Source organism: Corvus kubaryi, unplaced genomic scaffold (genome assembly GCF_017639235.1).
Source record: "Corvus kubaryi isolate FWS band 111438036 unplaced genomic scaffold, C.kubaryi_AGA036_p1.0 37300, whole genome shotgun sequence".
NCBI classification, from domain to species: domain Eukaryota; kingdom Metazoa; phylum Chordata; class Aves; order Passeriformes; family Corvidae; genus Corvus; species Corvus kubaryi.
The window spans coordinates 3,234,561-3,256,836 of NW_024581093.1; the positions used below are offsets into that span (position 1 = coordinate 3,234,561).

General features: G+C 41.9%; 1 protein-coding gene across 2 annotated transcripts in view; it reads right to left on the reverse strand.

Moving 5' to 3' along the window:
* The window catches only part of PLCG2 (phospholipase C gamma 2), a 57,850-nt gene extending 49,190 nt beyond the window's left edge, over nt 1-8,660 (reverse strand). Inside the window, exons 1-2 of one of the 2 annotated variants that reach the window (XM_042027129.1) lie at nt 8,559-8,660; nt 4,699-4,932 (exon numbers count right to left, since the gene is read on the reverse strand). In XM_042027129.1, the coding sequence (XP_041883063.1) occupies nt 4,699-4,894 (196 nt within the window). In that variant the 5' untranslated portion in view covers nt 4,895-4,932; nt 8,559-8,660. Of the gene's footprint in view, nt 1-3,454; nt 3,650-4,698; nt 4,933-8,558 lie in introns of those variants that run through there. The other variant, XM_042027130.1, reaches the window with a different exon arrangement.
* Between the last annotated feature and the right edge of the window lie 13,616 nt (nt 8,661-22,276).

The window sequence follows — 22,276 nt, forward strand, 5'->3', positions numbered from 1 at the left end:
TTTTAGTCTGGAGTCTTTTGCAATAAATAAAAAATGAAAAAAACAGGTGACCTCTCTTTTCCAAAAATTCAGGGATTAAAATATGGTTTATTTCATTTTGCAAAACCAGGTCACCTCTTCGTGTGAAAAAAAAAAAAAAAACCATTCCTAGTTATTCAAAAACAGAGAAATCATCTTCTGTCCTCAAACAGAATCTTCCCTGAAATGAGCACGCTTGTATTACATCCTTGCACATTCAAGGACGGCACCACAGATTTCTGAGAGTATAAATTCTCCTGGCTGTGAATCATCGCTTCACTCAAGGGATTCTTGGAAGATTCTGCAGAAACTCACACATTTTCCAGTGACTAATCCAACTCTAGTCACTGTGAACTTTCCCTTAATAATTGTCCTGAAAGCACTTTGCATCTGAGAAAGAACGAAATATCCACAACGGATCAGCTTCCTGGAGATTTACACCTTGCCACCTGCTTGCTCTACAAGCTGAAATGTCATAATTTTGGGCCCTAATTTATTCATGTGCATATAAATGCTATACCAGAGTTTGTGAGGCCTTATTTGGGAGTTCTGGAATGTCCTCTCAGACAGCAAACCCCAGGTGTCAGCCACACAGACGTGTGTCTTAGCAGAGTCCTGGAAAATCCTGCCCACCCTTGGCCACCTCTTCCTTCCCCTCTGCCTGTCACTGCTGTCCCAGTGGGTACAACACACCCCCACGGTGTGGCCAGCCTGGGACAGTCTGAAGTGGGGAGAGCCAACCCTGGGTGTGTGTGACCCAATGCCCTCACCCAGACCCACGCACAGCTCTAAAGTTTAAACGCACAATAAAAATACACAGCAGAATCATAAGGAGGGAACATACTGCAACCGATCATGCTGGCAAGTCACAGCTTCACAATCATCTACCCAGTATGCATGGATTAGTTTCTGCAAGAAAAGGGCCCATTACAAATTAAACAAGCAAATCAAATCTCTCTGTACAAGGAAACCAAACTTTCCTTCTCTCAAGCAAAAATAAGTTCATTCTCTCAAATGCCTGTCTGGGCAGACAGGTGAGACTAACTTTGGAATTTAACTGCTTAATGCTAGGCTGTGAAAACATCTCCTCAAACTTATTTCACACACAGTCAGAATTACAGTGCCTCTTGATCTACTGTTAGCATATCCTTCTCTAAAGGACACAACCAACCTGTGTTCTTTCATTTAGGGGAAAATACAGAGGCTTCTCTCCAGTTCCTTTTCGTTAGAGATTCCTCTCGTATATGGCAACTCAAGTCTTTCAAAAGGTCAATGTAAAGTCTCCAGTACTTGGACACTGTGTGATCTGAACCATGCAATGAAGACAGAGATTGTTTAAACCAGATTTCCTACGCTTTGTAAATCCTCACTGCTTACCACACCAAAGACCTGGATCTAGAAAGAGTTTTCTGAAGTTTCTCATCCAGAGAAACACATCTGCACTGAGCAGGAAATAGCCTTAATTTTAGCAACTCTTTCACTCTATTCTAAACAGAAATGCTGGCAGGTTTTTAACAAAAGGGACCTTTTCATGAGCAATGCAATTTAAAATACACAATAGTGCCACTTTTGGGCCCATGGGGTTGTGTAAATATTTATATAAGCACTGCTAATCCTACATCTCTCCCTTGCCCAGGTCAATTTATTCCAGAATAAGAGTAGCTGCCTTTTTGTTATTGTGAGGCTTAACTTAAATCACTTCCAAAATAGTATTAACCAAACTTGAAAATGTCGTTGTAATAAGTATAATCAACTCTGGCTTAGAGGAATTTGAGTTTTCTTCAAACATTTACGGTCCATCAGCAATAAAATCAGCACTATGACGTCCATAATTCCCAATATTATGAGGGCAGTTAGGGAGGGGAAAATAAACATTTTTTTCTTGATCTCCAAAGAGAGAGTATTAAAGTATAAAAGTTGGACTCCATTATCTATTAGCAGCCTATTTTTGTGTCCAAAAAGGTAAAGAACTCTCCTCATTATCTGATTTAGAACCACAAACCCATAGCAGATGCAAACATCGAGTTTTCTGCCTTCTGTAAAAAGCAGTTGCCAAACTTGAGTTAAAATAGCACACACGGAACAGGAAACCATCTTAACTTTCCCACTCGTACTGAATATTAATTCTTTTTGGACTGACGTACATGCAAATAGCAACCATTAAGATCACATCATGAATATTAGGTTTTGTACAGCATAAGAGTATTGTAATTATATATTATAAATATATTATAATACATTAGAATACTTGAGATGGTAATTTTCTGTCCTCAACCACTTTAAAAAAAAAAAAAAAAAGTGGGTTTTATTTGTCGCAAAGTCAACACATTCCACCAGCATATATTTGGGGTCATTCATATATACATCCATATTCAAGAGACTAGTCCATTCAATTATCAAATAGGAAAGCTTCAAACCCATCATTTTTCCACTTTTCAAGCAAAAAGAAAGCCTGAGTCTCAGTCAAAAGAAGCAACAGCAACATACGAATAACTAACTAAATAAATAAAATACTTCCTTCCTCTTCAGCAAACACACTGTCAGCAAGTTAAAACTGCAGTGACTGTCATTTCGAGTAGACCAGATATGGTTCATGGTGAATTGGAACAACCGTCCATATCATATTCTGGAACAATACCTGCAAAATACCTGCAAAATAGCTTGTTGGGGCAGATTCATTGCTTTTTAAGACAATGAAACAATATTTTGCATATTTGTGTTTTAGACTAGGACATATTTTTAGACCTAAAGTTCCCATCGTTATACATGTCACTGAAGTGTTGCTCAATTAAAAAGATGCTACAGTACTACAATTTTTTGTGGAGAGGCAGATGGCTTTTGGGTAACTCACAGGTCTGGAGCAATATTCCCTGTTCTAGCAATGACTGCCTATGGATCTAGAAGCCAAGTCATCACCCTGCTAGATCATCCAGGTTTAAGAGTCAAATTACAATATTCACCTTTTTTAAAATCCATGCATAGAGCAAACTAGTTGATTTATCACCACAAACACACATCACCCCCAGGAAGCTTTGATAAAAGGTGATTACAAGACAGTACTGAAAAAGTTGACCCCAACATGGAATGCACAGTCTGTTCAGCTTTAAATTTGTCCCCTCTGGGCAAAAGTCTACAAGACTTCAACTACACAGTCAGAGATTGGTTTGGCCAGAGGGCTCTGAGGTCTCCTTCCCCCACTGAGTGGTCATTTTCTGATATGTTTTAATCTTACTGCTCTGTAAACCCCAGGCTTTATTTGCTAAACAATATTCAAGCACTGCTCTCATAACTGAATTCTACATACCCTCTCAGGACTTCTTTTTTGGCACAGTACCAGCAATGCACTTGTACTTGCATTCATCATTATAGGAAAGGATAATTACCCTCATTTGTCACATAAGAAACTGGGACAATGAAAGATTATGATCTAGAGTACCTGTTAATTAGGGTGTCCAGACCTGTTAGCTTTTTCCCAGAATACTGAATATGATCGTATTTTCACCACCAAGGATAAAACCATCCTCCCAGACAACCACTCTTTATTTCCACTATATCACATTTCCAGCTGCAGACCCAGTCTCCACAAGGAATGAGACAGGAATCAATGGAAACAGTAGCAGACATTGAATACCTGTAAGTCAGGAGCATGAAGAGAAACTGCTCAGACAATCCCAAAATCATGCAAATTCTCAGTGCCTATCTTCACAGCCTTACAGACCAATGGGTGTTTAACTTACCGTGTATTTACCAAAAAAAAACCAAAACCTTCTAGAAATCCACACTTCAACATACCAATAAATGATTCTGGCATTTCAGAAAAACTATTCAATTCCTTTATTGAGGACAAACACTACTTAGCAGCTGTAGAGCAAAATCATGCTCACAGTAATTAAAAAAAAGTTACCATATAATCATATGCAAGCACTGTAATTACATTACACCACCCTGAGCTGCACAAATCACAGAAAGCCCAGGCTGAGCTTTCTTGGCATCAGCTGTGTTTATAAGAACTGAGGATTAGTCTCACTTTATTCTTCTATTCTAGTTTTTGCAGCCCTATCTAGCCTTACACTCCCCTTCTATTTCCTGACCTTGTTATAAATAGTGGGTTTAGTCAGTTCCAGTATCAACTAAAGACACAACACCAGCTCAGGGCCTTGAAACCATCTCATCTCACAGCTTCGTCCTCCTAAGTCATCGGTACTTGCCAATAATGGTCTTAAATAATAATTTCTATAATGAGAGAGCAAATGCCCCAAGAATACCAAAATGTGAATTCAGTTCCCCTGTATTTGAAGGTGTTTGGTTGGTTCTTTTTTCTTTTCGGAGAGACAAGTGGTAAAGAATAATTACTCGCTTGAATTTATAAGACATAATGATGGAAAACAGTCTGTCAATTCAGAGAACACAAACACCACCATATTCAAAGATAAAAACTTTGAAAAGAAGGCTAAGGATAAAAAGCATGTTAATCATATTTAAGTAATGTTAGATACCTAAATAATGAGCTACAGAAGATTCTTCATCTACATTGCAACCATTCAAAAAATTCTCAGCAAATTACCAAACTCATTCAGCCAAAAGCTTCATAATGTTAACAAAGGCTTGTTAAATTAATATTTGACAAGTACATCAATTTATTAGTAACTCCAAGTTCAGGTACACATTGCAAATACTCACAGAAACCTTCAATCTTGTCAGCTGTCTTGCTCCATGCTACCTGCCTGGTTTCCATTATGACTTGAATAGTCCTCCTTTCTGGGCTGCTCTTCTTAAGACTGAATATTGTCATAACAGTTCCCAATTCCAAGGTCCTTTTGATCTGGCTTTTCTCATACTCAGGCAGCACTCCATAGTCTATATTCTTTCTGGGCATTTTTTCTTTTTAATCAAACTTCTATGGTCTTCAGTGTCCTGAAGAGAAAAAATATAAGAAAGAAAAGGGAGAAAATTAAATATTTAAAACAGCATTTTCATTTCTTTAAAGATCACATTTATGTAGTTAGATACCTAGCAGAGACTCCTGCCCATGCAAATGCAAGGCAGGTACAAGGCCAACATTAACCCTTGCTGGTTTATCCTGAAAGAAGGTACAAAGAGCCTTCACAGAGGGCAGATCCAGCAACACCAGCTTGTGTAAAATCTTGCACTGTATTAGAATTTAAACCTGGATGAGACCTACATGAGAATGTGAACCAGGTAACTGTCCTTTTGAGAACTGTAATGAGGGGAAACCATGAGTAATACAAACACTGAAGTGCTGGCTACATCTAAAAAGTCTCAGTTTGTGCACTTTTAAAACTTCATGACTCTGTTTCTCCCACACAGCCTACTTTTTCTTACCCACATGTTGGGTGGCAGATATTTGTGTGCATACACTTGGGACACATCTTGGCACAAAACAGTCAAAAGAGGGATATGTACAGAGGAGCTCTCACAAATATTAGCACATTTCTGTGCTCTCTGGTCTCCCACATCACTGCATCAAACAGCTAATTTATGAGCCTGATTACTCCTCAGTGAGATTACTTACAAACAGAATGCTCTGCAACCTGCTCTTTCACCCACAAATCAGTATCATTGTCACACAAGTCGCAGGGGTTGCTACCACACAGCTCTCAGCCATCCCCCTTAACCTCATCCCTGAGCAGGACAGGTTTAAAGAAGCTCTGTGCATGCAGCCACCAGCCACAGCGTCTCCTCTGCTTCTCTTCCTCTCTCCTCAGACCACTGCTCTCCATCACAAAAGCGGTTTCAGTTTCCGTGTTCATGGCTAATTTGACCGTGGCACTTCTCGCTTCCCCTTCATAAGTTCTGCCAGCCATCGCCTCCTCACCCCGTGTCACTGTCTCCTGATTGCTCTTTGCCGCTCCGTCTCATTAATGTCACTAAATTGCCTTGTAACATTGTGTCACGAGTTGGACAGCTGGGGAAATCTCTCTGACTTTGAAGCTGCCCGGTGCAGTCTTTCCAATCCCTTTTTGAATTCTACCACTTCAATAAACACTTTTTTTTGGGAAGTTAACAGAGAAGCTGCAACAGTCCCTTCTTACCTCCAGGGTGGCCTCTTCTGCACTGCCCACCATAAGCCTGAAGTGCTCTACAGCAAGAACGATCTCACTCCATGGTTTGCAAAACATTATACACGTTATTTGGTGGTTTATATTGGCGTGTTACAGTAATAAGAAAATGGAGTATTCTTTCCTTATATTACTGAAAAAATACATGTACCCCAATCCCACAACTAGGAGGAAGTGAACAACTTTGGAGTATCGTAAGCAATGGCAGATTTATATTTTTTTAGCTGTAATGTAGCTGATCCTTTTAGACTGCCTGGAGATAATCAGATAATCATTTAAATTATGACAGGCTTGCACCTAAAAAGACAGCCATGGTCATCTTGCCTTGCTACAATGATTTGTAATAACAAGAAATGAAAGGAGGGAAAAAATAAAAAATAAAATTAAAATCTTTGAACAGTGTCTGTTTTCTGACAAAAAAAATAGAAACTCTGTCTTTTCACTTTGCTCTTGTCCTTAAGAATCATAATAAAACAAATATGCTATCATTTAGGTCAAGGTTTAAGCATTTGAGCAACACTACACTGAACAATAAAAAACTGAACTTTTAAATGAGTATAGTTTTTCAAGAGGTCATAAAAGAATATACATCTGCTCTGCCTTTTGCAGCACAAGGTACAGCTGTTGAATGAAATATTTAGAACAACAAGAAAAGAAGTTTCTAAATACAGCTGTTTAATAAAAGGCAATGCAGCGGGGTTTTTGAGAGATAAGTCCCTTAGTACGAAGGAACTGCCTCTCAGAGGTGGCTTCTTAAACAGTTTCTGCTGGATATAATACACTGGACTTCCCCTTTTAAAGGAGCTCTTTCTCCCGAAACCAGAGAAAACGGTGGATTTAATCTAACTTAACTCCTAAATCATAAGCCGTTTTGACTTAAGGTGGAAAGAACATTGCAGTATTTGATCAACCTAACTGACCACTCCCAGGCTGTTTTGGCTACCTGCTCCAGTTTAAGAATAACATCACAGAGAGCTGCCTAACTGCAAAAGAACTAACAGAAGCTCTCGGCATTAGACCTTCAAATATTAGTTGTCTTACACTCACCCACAGGTGCCCCTCAGCCTTTCTTACACCCATCACTGCACAGCTATTTGACTTAACAATCTTTCTACCCAGCAGCAGAATTCTGTGATGACCTTCATCACCCCATTACCTGGATGCCTCTAACCCAGCAGAGTGTGAACTACAAGATACTGTGTGTAACAGAAGCATCACTGTTCTTCTGCTGCAAAATTACTTACCCCTAAGTCAGAAAGATCCCGCATCACTTACAGGACTCAGCAAGTGAGTTAATAATCATCAAAACATGCCACAAGCTCTAGCTTAGACATAGACATGACTCTTTCCCTTTGACTGTAGGAATTACAGGAGCTAAATTTTGGTGTCCTGTATCATATGCAGAACTCGAATCACTTGTTACTGTTTGTGTAAGACCTGTTCTGATGGGTTTTAATTGAAAAGCCTGACTGATTTGGACTAAAAAGTCTAAAAGACACACTGCAAGTAACCAACTGGACACGGACAGGAAAACAGCCTAAATTCTATTTAATCTATCCTGTCTATTTAGTTTTACTTCAGACTTCCACACACAAGCCCTTCATAGCGGCAGATCCATGTACAGCTCATAACTCTCTTAGCAATAACACAGAGAGAAAAAACTATAGAAAAGGCAAGCTATAAATGTACAAGCTAGCAAAGAATATCGGGGATAACCACTGATGAATCCATAGTCTGTTATAATTTCAACCATATGACACAGCAGGTGCTTTCTACAGAAAGTTAACCAAGAAGCACAACCCAAAGTTTGCCTCCAGCCAATTTCTAAATTTTCCCATTGCAAAAGGGTTGCTGCACCCTCTGCCCTGAGCTCTGCCTTTGGATTTAGGACATCACCTCGCCAGATGGATATCCACCAGTGACACCGGCGCAGTACCACAGCACTAATAATTAATAACCACCGATGCACGGCCCTTGCGACGCAGCTGCCGCCCGCAGAGCCCTGCAGCCTGGCGGGGCGAGCAGGGGAGCGGAACCGCCGCAAAACAGTGCCCACCTGCGCCGGCCAGGCCGGGCCCTCAGCCCAGGCAGGGCCGCGCACGGCTGGGCTGCTGTCAGGCACTCGCCACACCGCCAAGGTTTCCTTCCTTCTTCTCCGTCAGGCTGGGCTGCGGCGGGGCCCGGCCAGACACAAGGTGTGGGGTGGCAGGGCCACTTCAGGCAGCCCCCAGACTTCCTTGTCCCCTCCAACCTAAATGCCCACCGCCCCCCTGGCACGGCTGCCCCTGACCCCTCGCTGCACCTTGGCCCTCTCCCGCACCCCGCGCATCCCCCGCCTGCCCTCCCCAGAGCCTCCCTCACGCGGGACTCGCCGCCCCGCCCCAGCCCCGCGGCACCTGCTGCCGCTGCCGAGCCGCCCCTCCCCGCCGCGGGCACCTCCGCGCCGCGGGCCGCCCTCACCTGCACGGCGGCGGGGGCTCCGGGCGGCGGCGGGGCAGTGCCGGCGCTGCCGCTCCCGTCCCGCGGCGCCTCTCGGGGCTCCGCTTCTGCCGTCACCGGGAAGGGGCGGCGCCACGTGACCCCGCGGCCACCCCGGGCGCCCATGGCGCGGGCTCCCCTCAGCCCGGGGCACCGGCCCTGCCCTCCCGCGCCCCGATCAGCGCCGAAGCGGGGCCGGGGCTCCTCGGGGTTCCTCGCCCCGTCCCTCCCTCCGCCCCCCTCCCGGGGCTGCTGTCGAGGCGAGGTCCCGGCTGCCGCTGTCGCCGCAGGGCCCCGTCCCCACAGCCGCCCCCTGAGGCGCCGTGTCCCCTCTGCCAGGGCGGGCTGTCCCGCCCCTCGGAGTTGATGTTCTGCTCGTCTGAGGAGGTGATTGAGCCTTAGGAAAAGGCTCTACAATTTCACTGTCGCTAGAGTTACCTTGTCAAGTTAAAACTGACTCCAAGTGATCCGCTACAATTGTATCGCGCCTCGGTTTAGGAGTGGCAACGCTGAAAGCATTTCCCAGATTGGGATACAGAAGAGTAGTGGTAGGACATGACGTCCTGCTTGCAGATCAAGCCCCGGTACATTCAACTTGAGGTATTAGTCTCGCACCAGACCAATTTGTCAAAGCTGGGGAAAATTCCTCCACCCATAGGCAGGATTACATGGTCATCACAGGGAACAAGCCATGCCAGTTCAGCAGACACCAAAGCAAATGCCTAGAAACCAAAGCTAGGGATGCCACAGCATTTGCAGGGAAGCTCTTGGCCATTTCTGCAAGGGCTGTGCCATGTTACAATGGCAGGTCCTATATTCCAAACACTGATTTCCAAACACTGATGTTAAATCTTATGGAGACAATTGTTCATCTCCCCTCCTTCCAACACTGGCTGGCACAAGGGAGTGAAAAGCAGAGGTCTTTTAACAGACTAACACTGTTGAGCAGAAAAATAGTTTTCCATCATTTCAGTCAGCATTATAAACAGTAGTTTAACAGTAGTCAAACATTACTTGATACTTTCACCCTATACGTGCAGAAACTACTGAAACAAAGTGATACCTGCAGTGGGGTTCTGCACCAAAAACCACCAGCAATATTACTTAGCTACACAGGAGAAGAAATGTCAATTGTATCTAGCTCTTCCATAGGAGCAAATTGGGAAACTCTTCCCAAAAGCAAACTAACAAGCCTTTATCATAGTCAAAAGTACTAAAGGGTTTCAAATAAGTGTGACTGATCAGAACAGAACAGAAGAACACATTCAAAATATACCACCACGAAAGAAAAGCCTGAAACCCAATACCTGGGAAAGGTGTGGTTCATTTTAAATGCAAAACAAAAAGATGATCATTGCAATCTTATAATGGTTTGCTATTTTGTGAAGACTTTTCACATTTTTCCAGATGTCTAACCTGGGAAGAGTTTCTCTCTTTATAACAGGTAACTCAGTTATGAATTCACATCTTACAGGAGCCAAGGTTGTAAATAAATGAGAATTGGAGAATATGTATTAATCACACCACAGTGTCTCTCCCGTACATTATTTTTAGCTCTTCATCTTTAAGTCTTCAGTGTTTCATGTTGAAGCTGCCTTTGAAATTATATGAAGTGGCAAAAAGGAAGAGCCAAGCAGCCAATTTCCCCATCTGCAGAAGCTAATACCCAAACATCCATTCACACCACGGAAAGCTGAAGAGTGCAGGTGATCCTGGGCATTTTACTAGCAGGAGATGACAGTATTCACTTAATGCCAGCTCTCAGATCCAGAAGTCATCTGGGTCCATTGACAGTGAATCCAGGTTCCAGCAAATACCAGCCCCAGCAGCCCCTCCTGGTTCTGCTTCGCTTGGCCAGGTACCAACAGTCTCCTCACCAGTCATATGGCACAGCTTCAGCACAGGAACCACCCTTGAACAACCCAGAAGCTACACAGGCACAGAGTTGCTCATCTTTATGGTATTCTGAGTAGTTAAACACTGCTGCAAAGAAAACCTTTGGTCTGGACATACTTGTGTTTGTGCCTCAGTGGTGTTTGGAAGGACAAATAAAACCTACCAATTCCCAGCATTTCTTGCATGACCTTAGACTTACTTGACTTCTTAAAGCTGAAGAGTCATTATATAGCCAGAGAAAATATGTATGTTGGAGAAAATTATTGCTGCAGTGGGGATCTTAACATTGAATCCTGTAAATTCCTGGATGTAGCAAAATCTCGGATGGAGTAAGCAATCCTTAAAACCAAACCAATAAAAGAGTAACTCTTAGAAACACCAGCTGTTTTTCAGCACATTCACTAGACCAGAAATAAGAGTACTCAAGCATCCTCACAATCACAACAGATTTGAGTTTTCAGAAACAGCAGCTCTGCCATCCAACATCCAAAACTCAAAAGTGAGAACTTCCAGGCAAACAACAGAATTTTCTGTAAGGAGTATGGATCTCATAGACACAGAAGACTATCATGTGATAGTCATCATCAGTCCTTTTTAGTAGCAAAAAAGCCTGTAGATCTATGCTGAGGAGAGGTGTGGGAAAATTAGTTCTCTGAGCTGAAGAATCTGCCCCACAAAGCCTGTGTGTTTAAAAAGGAGAAGGTTAACCACAAGAATAAAATCTTCCTTCCTTCTTCTTTTTTCCATTAAATTTTCTTCTTATAATTTTAAAAGGCCTCTTGAATTGTTAGAAAAAAATCACAATGCATACTATATGATCTGAAAAGCGAGTTTTTCAGCTGGGAGTATAGTTTTACATTTTGGTCATAAATCCTTCAGAAAGGGAATTTATAGTGTTCACACTGACACTTTCTTAATTACAGCACTGAAAAGTTCAACCTTGTCTTGTATTCGGTAATGAAGCATTGATTGCTTCCCCTGAAGAATAAAGCAAGGTTCAAAAAAGACCCACAGAACTGGCTAGGCAGCCATATATTTATTATATAGTGGATATAATAAATAATGGTCACAAAACTGGTGCCACTTCCCCACAGGAGCTACAAAGAAAATACAGCTTTTGTGTGGAAGACAGAAGTTGAAAAGCTTTATCACATCAGTTGTAAGAAATGTTAAGAGTCATTAAGCAGGAGGAATAAATATTTTAAAGACTGTCACAGACATTTCTTAGCCAAAGGATTTACTAACCACTACATTATCTGCACTCCTTAGGATGTTAGCTCATCTAGATTTTCTGGTTAGAGCTACAAAACTTATTAACCAGATATTTCATGAAGAGAACTTAATTTTCAAGCTTTGCCTTTATGAACTTTTCATCTACAGGACTCAAGCTGGTTTTAAGCATGTCAAGAGAACTCACATACTACCTGAGAGCTGAGGTGGCAATGACTGCTGCAGCCTGGAGGGAGGAGGGGAAGGACGTCCCTCCCAGTGATTGTTGTCACTGGTAGAGCAGTCCTGTGCCACCACAGCTACTCATGGCAATAGCTTCAGCTTCTCTCAGGAGCCTTGATCAGGTGCTGGTGATCATCTTTAGTGTCTCAAAGGGCCTCTGTAGCATGAAGCTGATCTTTGAGAACAATGTCCAGTTGTAGCAGCACAATTCAAGGGGAATTTTACAGGGGACCCACCTTCAACACCATCACACAGTGTGACAGGTCCAACACCCCCAGCGCATCTTCTCAGCATAAGAGAGCTCAGGCTCCTTGAAGAGAATCTCTTGTAGAAAGTGTTCTAGTGTGTACTTGGCTCCATTCTTATCAGCATTGCGTTTTCATCTTGGTATATTATTGTCACTTAATCATAATATTTAAAGTAAATATTGACTTAAAGTGAACTACTAAGGCCACTAGCAGAAAAGCTGACATGGAGGAAGGGAGGTTGTGCTTGTAAGTGGCTGGCCTGCTGCCTGCTGAAATGTTTGTCTGAGTCCTCAAATGTTGAGCTACTCCTCAGTTCAGTCACCCTGTCTCTTGTTTGCAAGGTCTGCATTTAAAAATCTTCTGAGTAGTTACAGCTAACTGGCCTCATATACAAAATACAATGCTGTCCCTTAGAATTTCTGTAACAATTTGCATTTGTAGATGTCAAAACAATTTTTAAAAAATAATGAAAATCATTATATCACATTTTCAAAGGCATCAGGCCCAGAGAGTGAAGACGTTTGCCAGAGATCTCACAGCAGTTACACACCTTGGGCAGAACATGGCTTCCAGGTTCTATCCTAATGTCCTGACTTTGGAATGGCATTTCCTCATAGCAAAGCTCTCTGTGTGAGAAGAAACCTTTTCATTTATCAGAATTATGTTTTCAAAAGGTTCAGTTGAGTGAAAACTCTGCTGTGTGGTTTGGGATGCTCCATAAAAACCTTCTAAAAAATACATGTGAAAATATTTGAAAGAAGTGTCAAAGTGCATTTTTTTGTGCCCACATTTATGAGTTATTTACTCAGCATCTTGAGCCAGCTTTGGCTACAGACAACACCAGTATGTTTAAAGGGCTTGCAATCCCCCCTTCAGATGAAGAGTTAAATATTACAGTCACTACATCCACAGTGATAAAATGCCAGCAACTAATTACTATTTCTATCAACAGTGAGTTGATACCAATGTTACAAGGCCTCAGCAGAAAAGGAAAACTGCAGAAGGCTCTGCAGGGAACCAGAGGAAATTTTCTCCTGTGCTTTTTAAGCCAATTACATAAAAATCTTTCATAAAAATAATGTGAATTTGAGTGGGAAGGGCTGGGAAAAAACAGCATTTGACAATAGCTTCAAATGAAGTGAGTTTTAACTCAGCAAGAAACAGTCCAGCTCTCCCCCCACCCCCCCAGGTAACTTCCAGCCTTTCATTTCTTTCTCACTACAGAGTAGCACCACGGGTGAGTTGAGGAGAGAAAAGGCTCTGTTACCATCTGCTTTAGCCTCCCGCTCTCACTCATTATCCCTGAAAGCCTGGAGAGGTTCAGGAAAGGGATCTTCAGGCAGGCTGGGCACAATGAGCAGGGCTGAACCGGAGCCTTCAGCCACTGCTCTGAGCTCGTCCCAGGGAGCCTGGGGGGGTCTCACAGTGTGAGAAGAACACACACCAAGGCTTCTCTCCACAGTCGTTTTCCTTTTTCCTCCTATTCTGCTGAATTCTTCTTAACACTGATTTTGCTACTGCTGGTGGAAGCTTTTCTGGGATCATAAAACAGAGATAGCCCAGGTCTTTCTCTACTTTCTACATGGATGATTGCAGGGATTTATTTATTGTGCAAGGCCTTCCCTCAGGGCACACAGGAAGGGAGGAGAAGTTCCTTGCATCTGTGCTCACTCATGCATAGATCAGCTTTAATCTGACACAAGCTACATCAGAAAAGTTTAGAAAAGCCCTCTTTTTAGTCAAAGCACAAGAATTCTCTGGGGATGGCGAGAGCACGATGGTCCTAATGCAGATAAGCATGTAATCATGTAAAAACATGTCAAAATCTCATTAAAATCAAAATATGATTGAAAAATTAATGATAGACTTGAGTGATAATTTCTGAGTAGGGATAGAATGAGAGATACTCCTCAAGGATATGCCTTCCAGATGCCTGTGCCTTGGAAAAGCATCCCTCTGGTTCTATCTCCGGGATCAGAATATTTGTATAGAATGCAAATCATTATTGCAACTGCTGTTATCTTTCTGCACTGTAGTCATAACTGAGTGAGTCACATTAAAGGGTCAAAACCTTCTGTTCTACTTTTTGTGGATAAGCATCTTTTCAACATGCAGTGTTAGAGATCCTGTGTGCCAACAGATCGAGGTAGGAGCTGGTATGGGGTGATCTGCAACCATAATCTGTACTAAGAGACTTCTGAGTATGCTGGGCAGCAAATTTACCTTTGCAGCTTCAGAAGAGCCTCGGTTTAGAGGAGCAAAGGACCATTTTTCAGAAATTCAGGCAGATAACTCCATATGGTTGCTGATCTCATATACATGTATGTGTGTATAAATATGAATATAGGTAGAGCCCTATTACTTCACTTATCATATGAAAAAAAAAAAATCCTTTCACCTCTCCAGATTATATTTGTGCAAAATTCAGAAACTTCACAATATGTTTGCAAACACCAGCTACCAACAGCTCTCAATCACTAACATTTGACTGCAAATCTGAACTTAGAGGCTCTATGAGATGTTTTTAAAAGAAAAACAAAAATTGAACTCTGCAGAGAACAGAAAAACAACAAAAAACAACTTTCTTTCCATGGAAAATTTCTAACATGCTCCTTACTTAATAGAAGACAATGTCTAGAATAAAATTCAGCAATGTGAATTTACAAGTGCTTATTTGGCCTGATCTCCAATTAAAAATAGCTTGGTTAACTTCAGCTGAGCATCCAGGACTTGTGTGTGCTTGTAATGATTATAAAAATGTCACGCACACACAAATTGTTTCCTCTTTTCTTCTCAGACTGGACTAGTAATTTTCAAATACCACTGCCTCTTAAAAAAAAAAAAAATGCTTTTTAATATATTCCTTTATGATTAAGAAACTCCTTTTATCCTGGAGCTAAGCTACAGAATATTTTACAAGAGAGAAGACAAAGGCTGGAACACAGAAGGCTCTGTCAAGTAATTTAAACCAAACTGTGTTCTCTCCAGAACCTTTCTGCCACACATGGGGAGTTATTTAACCCCATTTTTGCAAAGGATAACTGCGCTGCTGAGCCTCAAAGGCAGCAATACAGAGCTTACCTTTAATCCAGTGCAGAATAATGAGTGATACACTGCTGAGATTAATGAGGCAGTGTCAAATGGAGGTTCCTTCCTCTTTGTACTCTGATTCCACCTGGTTAAAAGCACACTGTTAAGACCCCTTAAGCATACAAAATCTCTAATCAAGTTTTCAACAGCCTGGGCCTTTTAGCTAATTTAAAGTGTAAAAGAGAAGAAGTTGTCACCTTTGATGGCATTCACTTCTTCGCAAGGACAGATTTTGTTGTGGCTGCTGCTAGCAGGGGAAAAATGAAAAAAAAGAGGTCCTAAGAAAGAAAGTGGAACACTAACTCTGAAATATGTCCCTTCCAGCCAGCAGGACTCTCTCCCCTTCTAGCACCCGCATGGGCTGAGCCCTTTTCACCCCGTCTCGCTTGCATCATGCATCAGTAACGTGGCAATGTGTTAATAATGCCCCCACCTGAAACCAACCAACAACTGTAAGTTTCTGGTTGTCTTAGGCAAATTTTGAATTCTTTGCTTTCTGGTTTCTAAACCTTTGGGATGCCCTTTCTTCCTGTTTTAATTTTTTTCCGCATCCAAGGGGTTTATAATTTATTTTTTTGACAATCACTAAGAGTCTCAGGGACTGTGCTCATTGAGCTTTTAGGAAAATGTCAAATATTTTTAATCCTTAGGAAGAAAAAAAATAAAAACCTTGAGAATTGAAAAAACTCGTGTCTGTTTTGAGATAAGCATTTATAATATATATACAAACTTCCAGCTTGTGTTCAGCCATGTGCTGTCAGGAAAAAATGGCTTAAGCGTGGAACCAAGGATTTAAAAGTTAGACCAGAATAGAACTCCTGGTTTGTTACCCCAGAGGGTATTAAGATTAAGAGAAGGTTCACTTTGTTAACAACTGATAATTTGCACTCATTTACTTTTTTTATTTTAAAAATAGTGAATACGTTGAAGCTGAATAATACCGGTTTTCAATTGATTTATATGCAAATAATAATCAGAATTTATAATTAGATCTGTAGATAAATCTATTAAGAAAAAATATAATTTTAACAGATTGAAATGCAATACAAATATTTATATCAAAACAGAGTTTGAATATGGCAAAACAGAGTTCACTTTTTGACATATTTTATGAAAACAAAATAAAACATGATACTATTTGACCAAAAAGAAAACATAGAAAACTAAAAATAAAAAAATCATGCAGAAATATAACTGAAGAAGAGGTTCCTTTTAGGACCTCTAAGGAAAAGTAAGAAAATCCTGCTCCCAGTAAGTGCCAGTCAGCAGCTTTCCCCTGGTCTGGCAGCACAGATGGAAGGGACACACAGAGCTGCTGAGTTGATGACAGACATCGTCAATGGACTGAGGAGACCTTGGCTACTGCTGTGGCAGGAAAGCCTCAGTTACATAGCAAAGACAAGAGCTAAAGTTGCTTTTTGATGATTTCTGCAGTGTGACAACAGGCAGGCTCTAGCACCAGGCAGCGCAATAGCAGCAGTGCTGCGGCAAGGAGATATTTTGCTAAGAAAATTGCTGGACAAAAATGGCAGCAAAAGAACATCCTTGATACTACAGAAAGAATAAAATGAAATGTTTCCAGCCTCCTACTACAGTGGACAGCAGTGAGGTGCTTTGATATCAGGGAGGAGATCAGTCAACAGAATCAGAAAATACAGGGCTGGAGAAGGCCGTGTCTCCAACCCTACATCTGCCTCTGCCCTGCTCTGCTTTTAGCTCCCTTCTTGTGAAGAGCAGCTTTCTACCCCCAAAAGGTGAGAGGTAAGGTCAATGGAAAAGCAAGGTATTGCCAGACTGTGGCTAATTTTTTTTTTTTTTCAAAGAGAGGAAATAATGTGTGCAGAGCAGCAGTGGTTCATACTGGGTCAGTCAGGAAGTGTGGGGCTGAGAATTTAAAAAACAGGCATTTTTGGTTTGTAGTTCTCTCAGAGAGCAAAAACATATAAGAAAACTTTTTTTGGCTAAAAAATGCAAAGTTTGAGTTCACCTACATCTAGCTGTGGTATCAACATCATGTTTCACTCTGAAGATTGTCACTTTAAGTGGAGTACTTTGCATCTGTGGCTGCAGTTACTACAGAAATGCTAAAGAGCTAAAACCAGTGCTCCTTTGGATTGCAGCACAGATAATAGCAGAAGGAGGACAGGAAGATAATGAGAGATTATTAACTCTATTCCCACAGGTGAAGAGCTGGGGCATAATTGGTTTCAAGCTGAAGTTTCACACACATCTTCCTTCATCCAGCACTTACAGACAGTCCCTGCTTCTGCTGTCCTCACCTGCCTCTTGCCACCTCTACCCCCAGCTCAGCCCACATAGACAAGACAGAAATCTGAAAACACAAATCCAAAACTAACATTGTAAATATTGGAAGCAATGGAAAAAAGAGCATCAGCTGGAAGTATACCTCTTTAAGTTACAAAACTGCTTTAAATTTGGCCTTTCATGGTCGTTACTTATTAGCAGTAAACAAGCTGATAATCTTTATTGTTGTAAATGGGCATGGAAAATTAATGCAACAGAACCACTTAGAAGCTCATGAGAATAGGCCTTGAACAGCAGAGTTGGCTGAAATACCTGGAATTTAATCTGCATGTTACACAGTTACATCTACCTTCTGATGAGGGAGCTGAAAATAGAGACTCTGTAAGTAGGCAAAGCACTGTGTGTTTTGAAATTAGTTAATGAAAAATCCAACCAGCCAGCAAACGACTGATTCCTGTTATGACAAAGAGAAAAGGAAAAATCTGTTGTGCCAAGACACCTACAAACAACTTAAAATACATTAAGATATATCTCAGTTGATATGACCAAAAAAAAAAGAAAATAGAGTAATAAATTTGTCAATGATTCACTAAAAAAATAAAGCATTTTGCAAACAGGGAAAGAAACACCAAGGTTTTTGAAAACCTCCATGATGATAGAAAAAAATCCACACTAATAATTTCTGTTGAAATATTCAAGCATCGAAGCTGAGAGCAGAGCTGCCTTGGAAATGCTATTTCTTGCTGACATATGTTTTACAGATATTTTTTAGACCTTCAGACATCATGGCTTTATTTATGTGTGTGCTGAGAACAAATTTGCTGCCTTCCCAGGCTTGTTCAAAAATGGATTTTAATCACTCTATCAAAAATCAGGGTCTGCATAAAAATTTGGCTCAGCTGAAGAGAAAAAAAAGCTGCAGTTGCTCCTCAGTGTTCATGGAGCCCCCTGCACCACACTGGCTCAAACCTACCTCCTTTTTATTTTTACTGTTAAAAGGAAAGATGAATGTTTGAGGGATGGGCTGGTACTACCAGCATAATAAAGAAGTTTTTAAATTAGTCTTCCCTCTGAGTGAAGGAGACCAGCAGTCTTTCTGGATATGTTTCAGTTGAGAAAAAACAAGGAAGAAATGGCCATATTTCTTGCACCAAAATGCTAGGTTACTGCAGAAGAGAGCCCAGGCAGGATGACAATGCCAGCTGATTTTACAGGAAATGCCTTTTTAAAAAAATGGCAGACACATTTTTAGCAGCTGATTTGCAACGATTTGTTCAAAAAAATACCCTAAAATCCCAAACACGGAAAACAGACTCTCTTTACTTCTGTAGGGCTTGTTGCAGGCCCTTGAGAACAAAGTGCAGAAGAACAAACCAAAGGACACCACTGAGGCTGTGCTGTGGTTTTGTAGTGCCAGGTCACATCTCAAACCCCACCACCTGAGCTGTTGTTGTGTGACCACAGTCGGGCCTTTTGCACTCACACGAGAGCTGTTGTGGCTCCTTTGCTTGTTCACATCACTGCCGGCGGAAGCCAGAGTTGGGCTAAACAAAACTCTTGCAAAGTATCCAGGAGAAACCCATTAACTCAATGGAAAGCAGCTGGCTGTTCGTTTTCCTTCCTTATTTGTCCTCAAATTGTTTGGACAGCAAGTATGGTGGAGGTTGATGCCACAAAGGGGACAGGGACAACTTTCTGCAGAAAGCACTGCACAGGCATCCCGAGAGAGCAGCAGCACTGAGAAAGACTGAGCCTTTTTCAAGGGATCAGAACATCTCATTGCAACGGGAGCTTCCCAGTCCCTCACCAGAGTCCCTGCACGGGAGCAACTGGTCAGCACAGCACGGGATTTGCATGGCAGGACACACTTCCAGCTGGGATCGAAGCCACAGCTGTACTCTGCTCTCCCCAGCCCTGCAACTGCTCCTCGGGGACTTTGGGCAAGTCACTCTGTGCCTCAGCTTCCCCAACTGCAAAATGGAGACAAGGATACTTCACTTTGCTGAGACCTTGGTTCAGGAGTACAGGAGGCAGTGTTTGTGATGCAGTATTTGGATGCAGTTCTTGTGGTACACTATTTATCAACAAGGCTCCACCACTAATGCAGCATTATCACTACAACTAGCATTACTATTGTTTTATTACAGATGGAACCTGTGCTATCCAAAGTTACCTCACTTCACTTAGAAACTAAATCTGCATGAGTGTAAGACTGAAAAAGAAAATTTGTTATTCTGAGGCCAATATGCCAACCATTATTTATTTATACCTCTAGTTTTTAGCTACCCTATGATACAGTCATGTTGGCAAAAAAGAAATGTATTTTAAAGCATCAGTTGTTGATGGCATCTTTAACATCCTCTATACCCCTTTCCCAAGGGCAAAGGATTATGTAATAAAAAGATAGTCAGTATTACAGCACCGAGGTTTGGAATTAGCATGATAAATTGAATCTCGAAACAATACTGGCCCTATCCTGTACTTACAGATATTATAACAGAGCTGGTGATTTAGAGGAGCTACCACTGAGAATATAACACAGAAGGAGACTGCCAAAGTAATATTCCTATTCATATACATCACACCACATTTGTACGTCCCTTCTACTACATTTCCTCAAGCTGGAAGGCTATGGTGTGTGGACTGTGAGCCTCAGCCAGGAAGCCTGATCCAGTTGCAGTTCCACTCCTCCTGCCTGAAGCCCTCAGCAAACCTCTGAGGAGCTCCTGGCTGCTGTGGTTCCAAGTGACCCAGAAACACTAGCGAGCATCTTTGCATGATTCAGATTCCTAAAATTCTCCTTTCCTGGGACATTAAAATATCATCCATGCTACTGTGGCACTTGCTTTGTTATTCATGCCAGGATTTGTGTGTGTTCTTCCAGGACTATTTATGCCAGCCTCTCCTTTAATGGTAAACCAGTGATGGTTCAGTGAGTCCAAACGTACCAGGTGTTTCCGTCACCAAAAGCTGTTGCTTGTGCAGTGCTTTTCTACAAGCCATGCAGAAGGCACATCAGTCCACAGGGAGAGAGGAGAGATGCCTGCTTTCCTTATCCCTGGGAGTTGCAGGGCAGAGATGAAGGAGCAACACAACATTTGCTGGCCAATGGTACTAATTTCCATAAACCGCAGTGTATAAAACTTACCATGTGTGGGCACGTGGACAGAGCACTAAACACAGGTAGGATTCCCATCCTGAGAATTACCTCTCCTCAGCCTCTTATCTGTCCCTCTGCTGTGTCTAATCCTCTTAGTTTGCTGCTCTGCTGCTTCTTCTGTGATACCACGATGCCACTCACTGCCTACATCCAGTATTAGCAGACTTTCTGCTCAGGATTCATTTAGAAGAAATATTGCTCAGCAGAATCAGACAAGTGTCTGGCTTGGCTCCTAAGTGCCTCTCTTCATGCGGCACACCCACTGCCTCTTTTTTACCTTTCTCTTTCAAAAGGGCCTCATAAGTGAGCAAATAAATCCAACTGCATGAACTAAGTCACCTCCAGACACATCAACAGCCATCTGCCTTGCACTGGATACAGCTATGCCATTCCAGTAGTTCTGGTGTTTCAAAACTTCGACTTTCCCAGTTTCCCAGTGATTTTTCTCAGGTTTTATCATTTACCTCATCCACATAGGCTACTTAGTGCCTAGTGATCTCTTTCTAGATAGCTTACAGCAAAGATGGATTAAAGATCAGTTTAGCTATTAGCTCAGCTGTTCAGTCTGCCAGCCTGACTTTCTCCCAGAGATAGGCCAGTTTAGCAGCTTATCTTCTCAAATCTGCTCTTGCACATGTGACCCATATTTGCATATGGCACACATCCCATGGGACAGCACGTTTAGTCCTCTGCATGCTGTACATTACTGCCCCTTGTACAACGAGCTTACTTGGGGTTTGGTAACTGCTACAAGAGCAGGCACACAGGTGTGCATCAGACTGCAGATATTACCATGGGATTTAACCACAGGCGGTGAACAGTAAGAACAGTCTTGTATTAAAATTAAGCTTAAATAAAATGAAAGCAAAGGTCTACAAAATTATAGCTAGAAATGGTTGTGAGATACTGTACTGAGTATGAGAAACAGAGCACCAGAGTTTCTCATAGCTGAGAAGCAGACTCTATTCAGACTTTCTTGATAGTCAGATCAATAATTTGATGCTTTTATAGAATACAATGATTACTAGTAACAGCAGTAAGAAGACCCTAATGCAAAATAAATTTTTATTCTTACCATCAGATTGGAACAGCCTTCTTTAATACATACTCAAGGGCTCGAGGCTGTGTTTGGTCTTCAGGATGAGTAATATTTTCCTAGGTAATGATTTGCTCTTGGGAAGTCTAGCTGATTAGCTTCCTGATAACCTTGGATGGAGAGCATTAGTGAAGAACAAAATGACATTATAAAGAAAAAAATCATTTACCAAAGAGCAGACAAGGACTCCCTGCCTGGACACGTGCAGATTGATGGGTTGGCTTTTTAGGTCTGTATTTCAAGACCGTTCCTAGAGAAGCTCAGATTTATTACTGAACACGGCTTTGAATGTGATAAAGTCCAGCGACGATCCATTGTCAGTGTTATTACCGCGGAAAGGGTCATGACCATCAGCAGTTGCCAAATTGCCTGCGAGCCCGCAGCGGCGGTCACTGATGGCACACGTCCTGTTCAAACCCGGATCTGCCCAAGCCGGGCTCATTTCCTTTCCTAGCCGTGCCATGCGAGGGCAGCAGAGATTGCGGAAAGGGAG